General features: G+C 44.6%; 1 protein-coding gene across 1 annotated transcript; it reads left to right on the plus strand.

Moving 5' to 3' along the window:
- Positions 1-11,871: 11,871 nt before the first annotated feature.
- Positions 11,872-14,229, plus strand: elfn1a (extracellular leucine-rich repeat and fibronectin type III domain containing 1a; the record flags this gene model as incomplete). Its single annotated transcript, XM_080524928.1, has 1 exon — positions 11,872-14,229. Exon 1 carries the CDS (start codon positions 11,884-11,886, stop codon positions 14,227-14,229), a length of 2,346 nt encoding a protein of 781 aa, XP_080381054.1. The 5' UTR covers positions 11,872-11,883.
- Between the last annotated feature and the right edge of the window lie 281 nt (positions 14,230-14,510).

Consider the following 14,510-nt stretch of genomic DNA (forward strand, 5'->3'; position numbering starts at 1 on the left):
GAGAGAGAGAGAGAGAGAGAGAGAGAGAGAGAGAGAGAGAGAGAGAGAGAGAGAGAGAGAGAGAGAGCGAGCACATATCTGTTTCATCCATGAAGCTTATGGGAGCTTCTGTCATCCCATACCTTGAAACACTGGCTCTTGTTGCAGAGGAGCACCCCCGAGGCTCTGCTTGAGAGAGCAGAGGCATGTCTTACCATTTCAGACTTGAGTTAGAGCTGGAATCAATGCAACTGAAAGAGTTCCCCTCAAGCTAACATGAACTCACCCCATCCAAAGAAGCCAGGCCTGCCCCATCATATAAAACAGTAATAGTATTTGACCTCTGTAATCCTGTGTTGTTTCAGTTGTCATATCATAGACATTGGGTCTATTACGCCAGCATGTGAAGTTGATCATATTTACTTCGATCACCACTTCAAACAAAGACGTATCCATCTGATTATATATTCAAGACCAAGGTGTTACTTTGCAATGTACTGTAGCTATTCACATGTAAGACACCAATTATATATGAAATACTAATATATATGCCGTTTAGCTGGGGCTTTTATCCGAAGCAGCTTACGGTACATTGCAGTGAGTGCATACATTTTGCAGTATATATGGTTCTAGCAGGAATTGAATCCACAACCTAAGCATTGTTAGCACAATGCTCCTCTACCACTGAACCACAGAGAAGCACCAACACAAAGACAGTATGCATGATAGTGCCTTGAGCAACCAACCAGAACAGTGATAATTTTACAATATCTTAATGTGTAGCCTTTGAGTCAGTCTTCAAGAGTCGGGCTTCATTAGCTTGTCCATAGAGGATGACAAGAAAATGCATCATTACCCAGCATGCAAATATATCACATTTGCAGTGGGACTGGGGAATGGCTGCCCTGTCTGTGTCCGATGGGAGAAGTGCTCAACTCTAACGCCCTGGGTGCTGCACTCAGGGTTACCCCTGAAACATAGAGATTGCTGCCATTAGGGAAAGTGGGCCTGTGGCTGCAAATAGACCTAGGCTCTTATGGACATGGCCTGCTTACTGCCTCAAGCTAATTTAAAGGCTACACTGTACATGGAGTGCTTTACATGAAACTAATGCATACATTCATTTAAATGTATTTCTCCTTTTCTCCTTTGTAATTTGTCCTCGATTTACCACTTTAGGCTTTGTTGTTCAGGCGTAGGCATCATTAGAAGATTTGAGAAACCAAACCTGAATGTACTTGTGGGATTTCTTATTGCTGGCTTAAATCACTGCACACATGCATGCTGTAGTGTTGACCCTAAACAAGGAAAATTAGCAACACTATAATTTATGCTGGCGCTTTGGTGGGTGAATCAGAGAAGCCCACCAGAGTGAGTCACAGTGGACAAACAAAACCTCTATGCATTATTAATGAGACGAGTATTTTCAGGTTTAACTTAAACCTAAAACATTTAACACCTAAAGGGATCCTGCAACAACATCATGCTGTGAGGGAGCCAAGGTCAAGTCAGACTGGCTCTCAGACACTGCCAGGCGGTATTTACTGGAAAGGTCAGGGACTGGGGAATAATAACAGGAGACAGTTTTCTCTTAAAAGAGCTTTCGCCTCGCCAGATATTCTCCAGAGCTACACTTTTCATATTAATTTCATGGAACATTTCATTTGAGTTTCAAACAGGAACCTCTCTCCTCCAGAGGGCTTAAAAAGTGATTATTTTGAATGCCTCTCAGTAAATGCACTTTTGTTGTTATGAAGGTGGTTTTGTAGTGGTAGCCTTTGGCATTTCCTTACAGAGTCCTGCACACAGCAAGTTTAGGTGCAGCACTTGGTGCATCTCTTTTCTATGTCTAGGTTAGCATGTGGCTTCACTAATTGATGGATAATTGATCATACAGTGCCTTTAGTAAGTTGTCACCTGGAGTTTTTCCAAATTCTGATTTAAAAATAGATTTAATAAAAATAAAAAACTAGTCACTGATCTCTGCAAAATACCCCATAATCTGAAAGCGAAAAGTATTCATCCCCTCCCCCCAAGGACAAAACAAAGATAATTGTATTCGGTGCACCTGACAAAAGATCGAAACTCAGTGCAAAACATGATTCTCTCTTTCTTCAAACTGAAAAACAGGTCAGAAATATTGGTGTCATTTTAGACTTCGATCTAAAATTCAATAACCTCGCTAATCAACTAACACAGCTTGTTTTGTGAGCCTGCTAACAATGTAAAGTTGTATTATAGTTAACTAGGGCTTCGTTCATATGGCAGGTCTTGATGCTCAATTCCGATTTTTTACACAGATCCGATTTTTTTGTTTCAGTTCACATGCAGTTCACATTGCTTAGTGAGAAGACGCGCGGAGGCGGCCTCATTATATCTACGAAGGACAGCTGGTGCTTAAACACGAAAACTGTAAGTAGCCACTGCTCCCCAGACCTGGAATACTTGACTGTTAAATGCCGACCCACATACCTCCCGAGGGAATTCAACGCAGTGTACATAACATGTGTTTACATTGCGCCTAGCGCGGATGGTAGCTTAGCATTGGCGCGGCTACATGACGTCATCAGCAGTGGACAGAGCGCAGACCCACAGGCAGTTCATATAATCGCCGGGGACTTCAATCATGCTGACCTGAAGGTAGTACTACCGAAGTTCTATCAGCATGTTAAATGTGCAACAAGAGGAGAAAAAACACTGGATAAGGTATACACCAACATCAAGCTTGCTTACAAGGCTAGACCGCTAGCTTATCTAGGCATGTCTGACCACGTGTCAATCCTCCTGATCCCAGCCTACACTCCCATGAGGAAAAGTGCTCCCATCACCACTAAGACTGTCAGAACCTGGCCAGCAGGGTCCGCTCCACTGCAGATCTGCCTGAATGACACCTCATGGCAGGAATATGAGCATGAGGACCTGGAACAGTTCACGTCGTCGGTTCTGAACCACATAGTGAACTGCATCAACTCAGCCACCGTGGACAAACGTGTCCGGGTCTACCCCAACACGAAGCCATGGATGACTGTGAAGGTCCAAAAACTGCTCAAGGAGAGGGACAATGCCTTCTCAGCGAAGGACACACTGCTGTACAGCACCACCAGGGCTAACCTAAAGCGTGGCATCCGGGAGGCCAAGGCAGACCACAGAGAGAAGATTGAGGAATGCTTCCTGAGCAACGACTCCAGGCGGGTGTGGCAGGGGGTCCAGCACATGACAAACTTCAGAGCCAACAGGCTCACAGCCGCGGAGGACGACCCCCTGCTGGCGGAGAAGCTGAACTCCTTCTACGCCCGGTTCGACGAGGGGCGAACGGAGGTAACCACAACACAAACACCACTCTCTCCAGCTCTCAGCAGCCTCACCCTCACAGAGCATGAAGTGAGACGCGTGCTGAAGGCGGTGGACCCCAGGAAAGCCTCAGGGCCGGATGACGTCCTGGGACGGGTGCTGAGGGACTGCGCCGACCAGCTGGCCGGGGTTTTCACCAACATCTTCAACCAGTCCCTGTCCCAGGCCACCATCCCACCCTGCCTGAAAACCTCAACTATCATCCCAGTCCCGAAGAAAAGCACGGTGAGCTGCCTAAATGACTACCGCCCGGTGGCACTCACACCAATCATCATGAAGTGCTTCGAGAAACTAGTCCGGGCCCACATAGTCACACGCCTCCCGCCCAACCTGGATCCATACCAGTTCGCCTACAGAGCCCACAGGTCCACAGAGTACGCCATCGCGACGACTCTCCACTCCACTCTATCCCACCTGGAGAGGGGAAACAGCTACGCGAGACTGCTCTTTGTGGACTTCAGCTCTGCCTTCAACACCATCCTTCCAGACAGGCTAGTGACCAAACTACTAGACCTGGGACTATCACACTCTATATGTGCATGGATCAAGGACTTCCTGTCTGACCGCCCCCAGAGGGTGCGGGTGGGCTCCCACACCTCCACAGCCCTCAGACTCAGCACTGGGTCCCCCCAGGGCTGCGTGCTAAGCCCCATCCTCTACAACCTCTACACCTACGACTTCACCCCCGTCCACCCCAGCAACTCCATCGTAAAGTTTGCAGACGACACCACCGTGGTGGGCTGCATCTCGGGGGGGGACGAGACGGCGTACAGGGATGAGGTGGAGCAGCTGGGCAAGCTGTGCAAGGTTAACAACCTGCTGCTGAACCAGTCAAAGACCCAGGAAATCATCGTGGACTTCAGGAGGAAAAAATCTGAGGTCCAGCCCCTGCTCGTCGATGGAGGGAGCGTGGAGAGAGTCTCAACCCTCCGATTCCTGGGGGTGCACATACAGGGATGACCTGTCCTGGAAGATCAACACAGCAGCCATCATCAAGAAGGCACAACAGCGGCTCGACTTCCTGAGAGTCCTCAGGAAAAACCACATCGGACAGGAGATGCTTGTGACCTTCTACCGCTGCGCAGTGGAGAGCATCCTCACCTACTGCATCTGCGTGTGGTTCTCCAGCTGCACAGCCGCAGAGAGGAATGCGCTACAGAGAGTCGTGAGATCGGCCCAGAAGATCACCGGCGCCCCCCTCCCCTCTCTGGAAGAGCTGTACAACACACGCTGCCTCAGGAAGGCCTCCAAGATCTCCAGAGACCCATCCCACCCTGGGTACGAACACTTTGCTCGGCTGCCCTCGGACAGGCGGTTCAGGACCATGTTCGCAAGGACAAACAGACTGAAGCTCAGCTTCTACCCCAGGGCCATTCAGGCCCTGAACACAGCAAAGACCTAGGTTCTAGGCCCTGGACAATCTAGACAATTTGATGGCAGCTACTGGATTGAAATCAAGTGCAATACTGAAACACAACTGTGAACATTTCAAACCTGCAAACTGCGACACTTTAAATGAATGTGCAATAACGCTATGTGCAATATGACAACCCTCGGGTACATAAGGTTCAGAGATAGGAAATGTTAGAATAGGTATAGCATAGCATAGAGTACAGCACAGTGTTTTATTTGTATAGTATAGTATAGTGGATAGTGTACATAGCCTTTATTTATGTAAACCAGCTCTTTTCCCTTCTTGTTTTTATATATTTTTTTCCTAGCACCAGGGGAGCCCCCCCTCCCAAATTTCGTTGTTTGGTACCTGTAACTATATCAATGACAATAAAGACCATTCATTCATTCATTCATTCATTCATTACTTTAAAATGTGACCTATATTTGACCTACATTGACTCCCATGTGAACATTCCACGGCCCTGAACAGACAGATGTGCAGAAGGACAATAACACTGACGTCACGCGCAGCGCACTGTTTATGGAAGTAACCATGGATAACATGATAACGTTAAAACCGGTTTCATTTTCAAGTTTTTGTGCAGCGGAAGCCGGCAAAGATATGAGCAAGTGGTCAAAAGAAGAAGGATGAGGAAAAAGAGAGCCACATGCTTAGCTATGGCTTTTTGTAGAGGGTGCAGGGTTGCCAGATGGGGCGGGTTACCGCCGAATGGGCTACTGGATTTAGCGGTTATAGACTGGTTAGGCTGTAAATTGTCAATCCCATCTGGCAACCCTGCTAGAGTGAAGTAAAAGTCGCATTAAATGCGACTTGACAGTTCAGACCGCGGGCGCTTTGCTAAATATCAGACATGTATCCGATATAATACCACCTCTGAACGTGACCCAGGTCGGATTTTAAAAAGTCAGATTTCATGTGACTTGCGCTGTTCACACGGTCATGCATAAATCAGACCTAAATCATATGTTGGCAATTTATCTATTTTGGGGGGGGGGTTTGGGTCACATTTCACTGCCGTGTGAACAAAGCCTAGGTAACAGTGGGGATTACTCACCGCATTCATTGTATCGCAGTATTTTGGCTTGACTAGTGATTTGTGTTGTGATTTTCAACAACGCTGAAATGTATTTCCGTGTTTCAAAATAAAAGTCATTTTGAACATTAGATTGGTTGCCAACTTGCCGCCCAAATGACCATTTGCTTTCATAGCAGATTGCGGAAAACGTCACGTCAGAGTCTCTCTACCCCCACCCACCTCAAGTAGAATTAAGTTTATGAACATTAACATCTCCAATATTTTATGAATCCACGTTGTAATCGTTTCTCACTTATGAAATTTTAAAAAGACAAAATAAGATGGACCAATTGTTGGTAAACATCAAAGAGAAGGGGTTGCTACACATTATTGTAAAATGTTTTCAAGTAAGAATGCGCATTTAGTAATATAGTGTATTTGCTGTTGGTTATTTGATTTCCTGAACAATTATACCCCTTCATTTATGATATGAAAAATGGCAACAAAACATTTGTGTTTAATTGCAGTCCTACAAAAGGTCAACTGACAGCAGGAATGACCTTAGGTCCATGGTTGGTGTGCGAGGTTCCAATTTGAAGTATATTCCCTCTGCCATAAACTGTCACTATTACCCTGTCCCAGCCACATGGATGACCCCTTTATGTAAAGCCACCCCCTGTGCCCTTCCACAAGGCGATACATCCTAGCCTGTGTCAGCACCTGCATGAGGGGACTGAAAAGGATCCACTCTCCTTATCAGGGGGCAGCTGGGGAGAGCACTCATAACATACTTCTGGATTTAAGTATTCAACAGCTGTAATATCTGATTAACCTGTCTGTCCATTCCCAGACCACCTTCACCGGCACTCCTTCGCAATTCAGAATGAATTAGAAGTAGTAATAATAGAATCATGTGATCCTAAAACACCTTGAATATTTAATGTTGTCTTAGGGAAGCTCTCAATTACCACTGCTCAAACAATGTCTTACATTCCTAAAATATTAAATTGGTTGAGATTATTTTACCTAAAACTTTATCTAGGATTGAATGGTACTTAAATGGACCCACTGGGCAAAAACACAATGTTGAAATCAAGGTCTGATTTTGGTTGATATTTGATTTAGTTGTAGCTGAAACTACCTTGATATCGTGTATCATTTTTCCCAATCTATTTTTGCATAGGTATTATGTCTTTGGAAATCAAGAATGCCGTGCTTATGTAGTATACTGTACGCATCTGAATGTGAAATTTGCAAGATGTATTGACATTTTAGTGGATGCAGATTAAATGTTTCTACTTTGAATAACAAATGTCTGGCCGGCAGTAAATAATTTCCATTCATACACAGGCATTATCCTACTTCCAGCACACGTTTTCAAAGAGTGGAACAGGCTCTAGTATATGTGACATGGATTCAAGCTTCACAGGCCAGTCTAAAACTCTTAAACCATTTGGTTTTAGAGTAACACCATCGCAAACTAAAGGTTACGAATCTCTGAAGGAGGTGAAGACCCCTTTTCACAATCACATCTGGTTCAGGCCTGTGACACTTGCAAGTAGATAGCCCCATCTTCCACTCCTCTTATCTATAGGACCTAGAAACTGTGCCCATATTATCCAGCGAACCACTCTTCATCAGCTCAGTGCGAGAGGGGCAATGGGGTGAGGGGTCTCTCTCATCTCTTTCAGAGAACATTTGTAATCTATAGTTATTTTTCAGTCGACTTGGTTCGACTCCTCCCTAAGGGACCCTGCGAAGCACCCCGATTGCCTGATCTGAACTGGAAACCTATGCAGATCCAAGAATGCCCAGCTGGCTGCAGTACAAATCTCTGAAACAGAGACACCTGTGAACAGGGCCCATGACGCCCCTAACCTGCAGGTGGAGTGCACCCAGACACCCAAAGGGGGCTGCAATCCCTGACAATTGTAAGCCTCAACTAAGCACCCCCACAATCCAATAGGAGAGGCACTGTGTAGACAGGGCCTTACCCTTGGCAGGGTTTACAAAGCAGACAAACAACTGATCATAAACTCAGAAAGAAGCCACCCTGGCCATGTAAACACGCGGTTATGGCACAGAGGGTGTTCAGATGCTCCTGCTTCAGAGAGAAAGGCACAGATTGGAAAGGGAGCAATAAAGCATCTAGGCTGCGGTATGCCATGGAGAATTCCCAGCAATCCTGGGATATACACTCACCGGCCACTTCATTAGGTACACCTTGCTAGTAGCGGGTTGGATCCCCTCTTTTGCCTTCAGAACTGCCTTAATTATTCATGGCATAGATTCAACAAGGTGCTGGAAACATTCCTCTGAGATTTTGGTCCATATTGACGTTATATTTTCTCTTTTTCTGACCATTCTGTTACCCCTAGAGATGGTTGTGAGGGAAAATCCCAGTAGATCAGTACTTTCTGAAATACTCAAAACAGCCCGTCTGGCACCAACAACCATGCCATGTTCAAAGTCACTTAAATCACCTTTCTTTCCCATACTGATGCTTGGTTTGAACCTCAGCAGATCGTCTTGACCATGTCTACATGCCTAAATGCATTGAGTTGCTGTCACAAGCTGTTTAGATATTTGCGTTAACGACCGTTTGAAAACGTGTATCTAATGAAGTTGCCGGTGAGTGTACATTATAGGGCATAAGGGGGCCTGAGCATTGCTGCCTAATATAGATGATGTGCTTGTGTTCACACCCCAGGAGGGGCTTAGTCAGGTACTGGCGACTCTGTGAGCCCACAGAGTCTAGTAGGCCCCCGCACCCGCTGGTGCTAGGTGCAGTGTTTCCTACTCCTCTTCCAAGACCCCAGCGAGAATGTACCGTACTGTATCTATGTTTACTTTTCTTTTCAGTAGCCAAACCCATGACACGCATGCAGGTTGTTTCACAAGTGTAAGCAAATTTAAGCACAGGTATCGGATATGGGTCATTTTAAAAAGTAGATGTAAGCAGGCGTTCAAAAAATTCGGATATAGGCAAACAATCGGAACTAGGCATTACGACCTGCAGTGTAAATGCAGCCTTATTGATGTAAGTGACACTCCTATTTTGAAGGACTCAGAATATATATCACAATATAACCAACCTGGAAGCAGGTTTGACAACAGAACTGTCTGCCAGCTCTCTTGTGTTGCTATCTTTACTCAGAATTTGGTCAAAACTATCAAATGATATATCTAACATTTACAAATGGTTCATAACTCCCCCTCATTAATAAATGATCAACGGTGTTACACTTTACATAAATGTGGTATAAGGGAACTCAAAGCCTGAATGGCTGCGACTTATCAGTTGATGAATATACTGCAGGACAATGCCACCTATTTGTTACATGAGGGGAGGAGTTACAGTTAAATAACAATATTTTATTTCCAACATTTAAGCTTTAAAATGTTTACTCATTATACAAAATGTGTTGGCTATACTGATAGTGTATTCATAGTGATAAAAGAGCGTAGGGCAACTGGCTGTAGAGGGGGATGCTACCACCACAGCAGTCTCAGGACAGGCACACCGTGAATCTGTGAATGTATAGGCAAACAGCAAACACACGGCAAACACGCAGAAAGCCCGCGGCAAACACACAGCAAGCACATGGCAGACGGTGATCTAAGGTCTTCCCCGGTGATTAAGCAATTACACTTCACACACACCACATGCAGTGAGACTAAGCCCAGGAAACCCTCTCCACGCCCCCCACTCAAAACAGAAATGGATCAAATGAGAAGAGTAGGCTAAATGACCAGTTGGTTCACAGTAAAAGAGAGCACAAATAGCAAGACAGATCAACACATATAATATACCCAAATACAATTAGTTCCCATTAGGCTAAAATCTACTCTACAGCAGCTAGCAGTTCTATTAACAAAGGGGAAAAGACTGGATTAATAATTTACTCATTACATTACATTACACCTGATTCTTCCTACTATTCTACAGGCAACAAAACCCTTTACCTCAGTTCAAAGCAGACATCGGCTAGTCCTCTTACTGGCACCACCTAGGTCGGGCTAGACCTGTTGTGAAATAACAGTCATTAATGAAAACACCATCGCTTCCCACTATTTACAATCAGCTATACGGCGTACAGACTTACATCTTCCTTCCTACTGTGGGCAGAAAGCAGCGACCGCTCCCATTCAAACCTGTGGTGAAACAAAACTACACGGCTATTATGAGCCACCAAGCTAAACTGTTTACCTTCGGGACTTCGGAATGCCAGGGCAGCATAACTAGCTCCAGAGCGGACCAAACATGTATGCTAATCATGCATTTCTCTGTTTCTTAAATCGTCATGTCAGCCAAGATTTCCCCTCTAAGTTCCCGCCTTACCTAGAGATTATTGGTTTCAGGTGCTACCTGTTACATAAAGGTGACATTTTATCAGTTCCAAATGTTGATAACTCATTAATTCATGTTGGTAATTCATTAATAAATGGTTCTGCTTTACATTAAGGTGCCATTTTATCAGTTATAAATGTAATTTATTAATACATGGTCAGATGTTTTCTACATAAGCACAGAGGACAGAAGAGTACTCACATGACTTTCGAATGATCAATGTTGTCCTCTCATTAATTAAGACAAATCAGCTCAGAGCTCTAGCAACACATCGATGAACACCAAGAAGGTGTATTTAGTGGATAGATATATCAACAAATAAAATCTGGGAACCTGCACTGTGGATATTTAAGTATGGGTGACAGCATGGTGACAGCCGTACAGTAATCATCTCCACAAGTCAGGAAACAACTGTTTGCCAACTGTACTATTGTGTAACCATTGCAAATTTTCAGAGCATTTATGAGTGCATTTATAAAGCACTGGCTCCTGATTGCAAGCTCCCTATTTGGCAAGCACAAAGTGAATATCGAACTGCCTTAACCAATGAGTGATACAGTATCTGTTTGTAAATTGTTTATAATTGAATAATATACTGGATTTATTAACTAATTAGAAACCATTTATAAACCCTTTACAATGGGTACCTTAATGTAAAGTGTTACCCTACATGCATTACAACACTGAGATACACAAAAGTGTCTATTTTTTGGTCAAATGAATCTACTAAGGTACGTAGATAAGAGGGTTTCAAGAGGAATTGGTTCTTTCTTCATTTCAGTGGGCACAGTGTAATTGATTTAATGTAGCTTCGAAACATTGGCTCTATTAAGTTGTGTTTGACAGTCCCCAGGTTAATGGCGTGAAAACAGGGACCTTGCTTTCCCCAACCTGTCAAGTGGTAATTGGCCAATGGTTTCCTTTAATAGCAATATGCCACAGGGACTGCAGAGCACCTCTTAAATTGTGTACAAATAATTGGTTGACCATGTACAGAGAGAACATAGGCATTAATCAGTTGTTTGCCCGCAATGTGGTAGATACTTCCTATTTTCAATTACTTGGACAAAACAAAAATGTGTATTGATTATGTTGATGCAGTCAAATTATACACAAGCACAGGCAAGATAAATACACAAATAGTTAAATATGTATTTCCTTCTATTGAACGAGTGTATTCGGTTACTAAATATATGATATTTGCTAGACATATTTCTGGTAAGATGTTATTTCCTCAGAGGTAAATTTGTTTGATTTGTGTGATTTGCAATTTACAGTAGGTAAGAAATGGTTAACTTTAACATCCAAGTATTCAATGATGTCGCTAACATGTATCCTTTTCCCAGCTCTTCGCAGGAGGTTCCTCTGAGTCCATGAATGAGACCCAGGAAGAAAGTCAGTGGAAGTGACAATAGGATGAGACCAATCAACGATGTTAGCCCCTGGAGAAATAAGCACAAGCCAATCTGAGGTGGTGAAATACTGAATCTCAGTAAACCATCTCAGAAAGTTCACTCCCGGCAAAACTCATTACATGGAAGCTGGTCTTAATGCACATGCCTAACAACTTTTTGTAAAAGGCTGGTATATTATGACTGGAACATCCTTCATTGGACAGGATTCCAATAGATTGATTGTTGCCTGCACTGAGGAGAACAGTTGAACACCCAGCTCAATTGCAAACACACCCACTCCAGCTTTATTGAAACTACAGTGGTATTTCCCATCATCTAGCTTCTAGCCCTGCTCCTGACTTCAAGAGTAGCACCAATGGCCTGCAGTGGGGGCATGGTGATGAGTGCCTTTTTCTGGTCAGTGGCCATTATATATTTGACTCATACAGGCGGAGTCAATGGGGACTGCTGGTTAATTGAGGGTGAAAAGGGCTTTGTATGGCTGGCAATTTGCAGCCAAAACCAGCCACCATACGAGGCCATCCCTCAGCATATCAACAGCACCATCGTGGACCTTCGTCTGAATGAAAACAAGATCAAAAGCATTCATTTTTCTGCCCTCAGCCGCTTCGCCAACTTGACGTACCTGAACTTGACCAAGAATGAGATCAACTATATTGAAGATGGGGCCTTTTCTGCCCAGTTCAACTTGCAGGTCCTTCAGTTAGGCTTCAACAAGATGCGCAACCTGACAGAGGGGATCCTCAGGGGTTTGGGCAAGCTGCAGTACCTCTACCTCCAGGCCAACCTGATTGAGACTGTGACACCCAATGCCTTTGAGGAGTGCTCCAATATAGAGAACATAGACCTCTCCATGAACCGTATTCAGCAGCTAGATGGGTCCACTTTTACCAACTTGAATAAACTAACCACCTGTGAGCTCTACACCAACCCTTTCAATTGCTCCTGTGAACTTCTTGGCTTTGTCAAGTGGCTCTCTATCTTTCCTAACAGGACAAATGAACGGATGGTCTGTGACTCACCAGGAGGTGTCTCTGGCTATAGTCTGCTAAGCCAGAACCCAAACAATCCAACTTTTCGAAATGCCCTACATATGCTATCCACTGTGTGTACAGATGATTATGTGACACCATATATCCCTGTGCCTCCTGAGACCACCACCCTCCCACCGGACTCCACACCTTGTGGGCTGGAGGACTGCTCCTCAGGGACTGAGCCAGATGAGATTATCACCACAACACAAATCGATCTGGATGTACAACCCATTATGAAAATGAAGCAAGTATCACACACAGGCGCTACCATCACGGTTCAGATCCCGAATCCCTACAAGAAAATGTACATATTGGTTCTGTACAATAACAGCTTTTTCACTGAAATTCAAAATCTGCACCTTAAGAAGGAGGACATTGAACTTAAAAACCTTAAACCCCACACTGACTATACATACTGTGTTGCTTCCATACGGCATTCTCTTAGATTCAATCATACTTGTCTGGCGATCTCTACTGGGCCCCGGAATGGGAAAGACAAACAGGCCAGCAATGCAACAGCTACCCACTACATCATGACCATCTTAGGTTGTCTTTTTAGTATGGTCATTTTTCTAGGGGTTGTCTATTATTGCTTGCGGAAAAAACGTCACCAAGATGAAAAGCACAAAAAGGCAGGCAGCCTAAAGAAAAATATAATTGAACTAAAATACGGACAAGAGCTCGAAGGAGGAACTATGTCTAGGATGTCACAGAAGCAAATGGTTGGGGAGAATATGTCTCGAATGCCGTACCTACCATCTGGCAGTGAAATGGAGCAGTACAAGCTTCAGGAGATGAGTGACACGCCTAAAATGGGCAAGGGGAATTACATAGAGGTGCGAACTGGGGAACACCATGAACGCAGAGAATGTGAGATGTCCATGCCTGGGAACAGCCAAGGGTCAGTTGCTGAGATCTCAACTATTGCAAAAGAGGTGGATAAAGTCAATCAGATCATTAACAACTGTATAGATGCTCTGAAGTCGGAATCCACATCTTTTCAAGGAGTGAAATCGGGAGCTGTTTCCACTGCAGAGCCCCAGCTGGTACTAATATCAGAGCAGCCACAGAGCAAGTCTGGCTTCCTGTCCCCAGGATATAAGGACAGCTACCACCACTCTTTACAGAGGCACCACACCTCAGACGCCTCGCCAAAGCGACCCAGCACTGCCACTGGAGGCCCCATGCGAAGCCCCAGGCCTTACCGCTCTGAGTCCAAGTACATAGAGAAGACCTCGCCAACGGGTGAGACCATCCTCACTGTAACACCAGCTGCTGCCATCCTTAGGGCAGAGGCAGAGAAGATCCGCCACTACAGTGACCACCGGCACTCATACCCTGACCCTCAGATTGAGGAGCTGGAAGGCCCTGGGAGTCACAAGGCCTCCATGCTAGAGCCTCTAACTCGGCCCCGTCCCAGAGACATGGCATATTCTCAGCTCTCACCACATTACCACAACTTAAGCTACTCCTCCAGTCCTGAGTACTACTGTAAACCATCTCACAGCATCTGGGAGCGCTTCAAACTCCACCGCAAACGGCACAAAGATGAGGAGTACATGGCCGCAGGGCATGCATTGCGTAAAAAGGTTCAGTTTGCCAAGGACGAGGACCTGCACGACATTTTAGACTACTGGAAAGGTGTATCAGCGCAACAGAAGTCTTAATCTGTGTTCTGCTCTTGAAAGTGTTTTTTTACTGGACCACAAGTTGCAGATACAATTGCTGACACAGAAACCTTATGTTAAAGTTGACAATTTAATGGATAGATACTTCCATATTGTGATCAACTGCTTATACTTATATATTGCGACATATTTTGACTGTGGGTCAAATGGGGTAATGAACTTTGGAAATTACCATCTTAAATTTGTCACATTATGTACAAAACTTACGGGAAAAACTTTAACCTAACGTTACAAGAAGAAAACAAATTGCAAATTAAGAA

This window comes from Nansenia antarctica, assembly GCF_963989245.1.
Source record: "Nansenia antarctica genome assembly, chromosome: 2".
Classification (NCBI taxonomy): Eukaryota; Metazoa; Chordata; class Actinopteri; order Argentiniformes; family Microstomatidae; genus Nansenia; species Nansenia antarctica.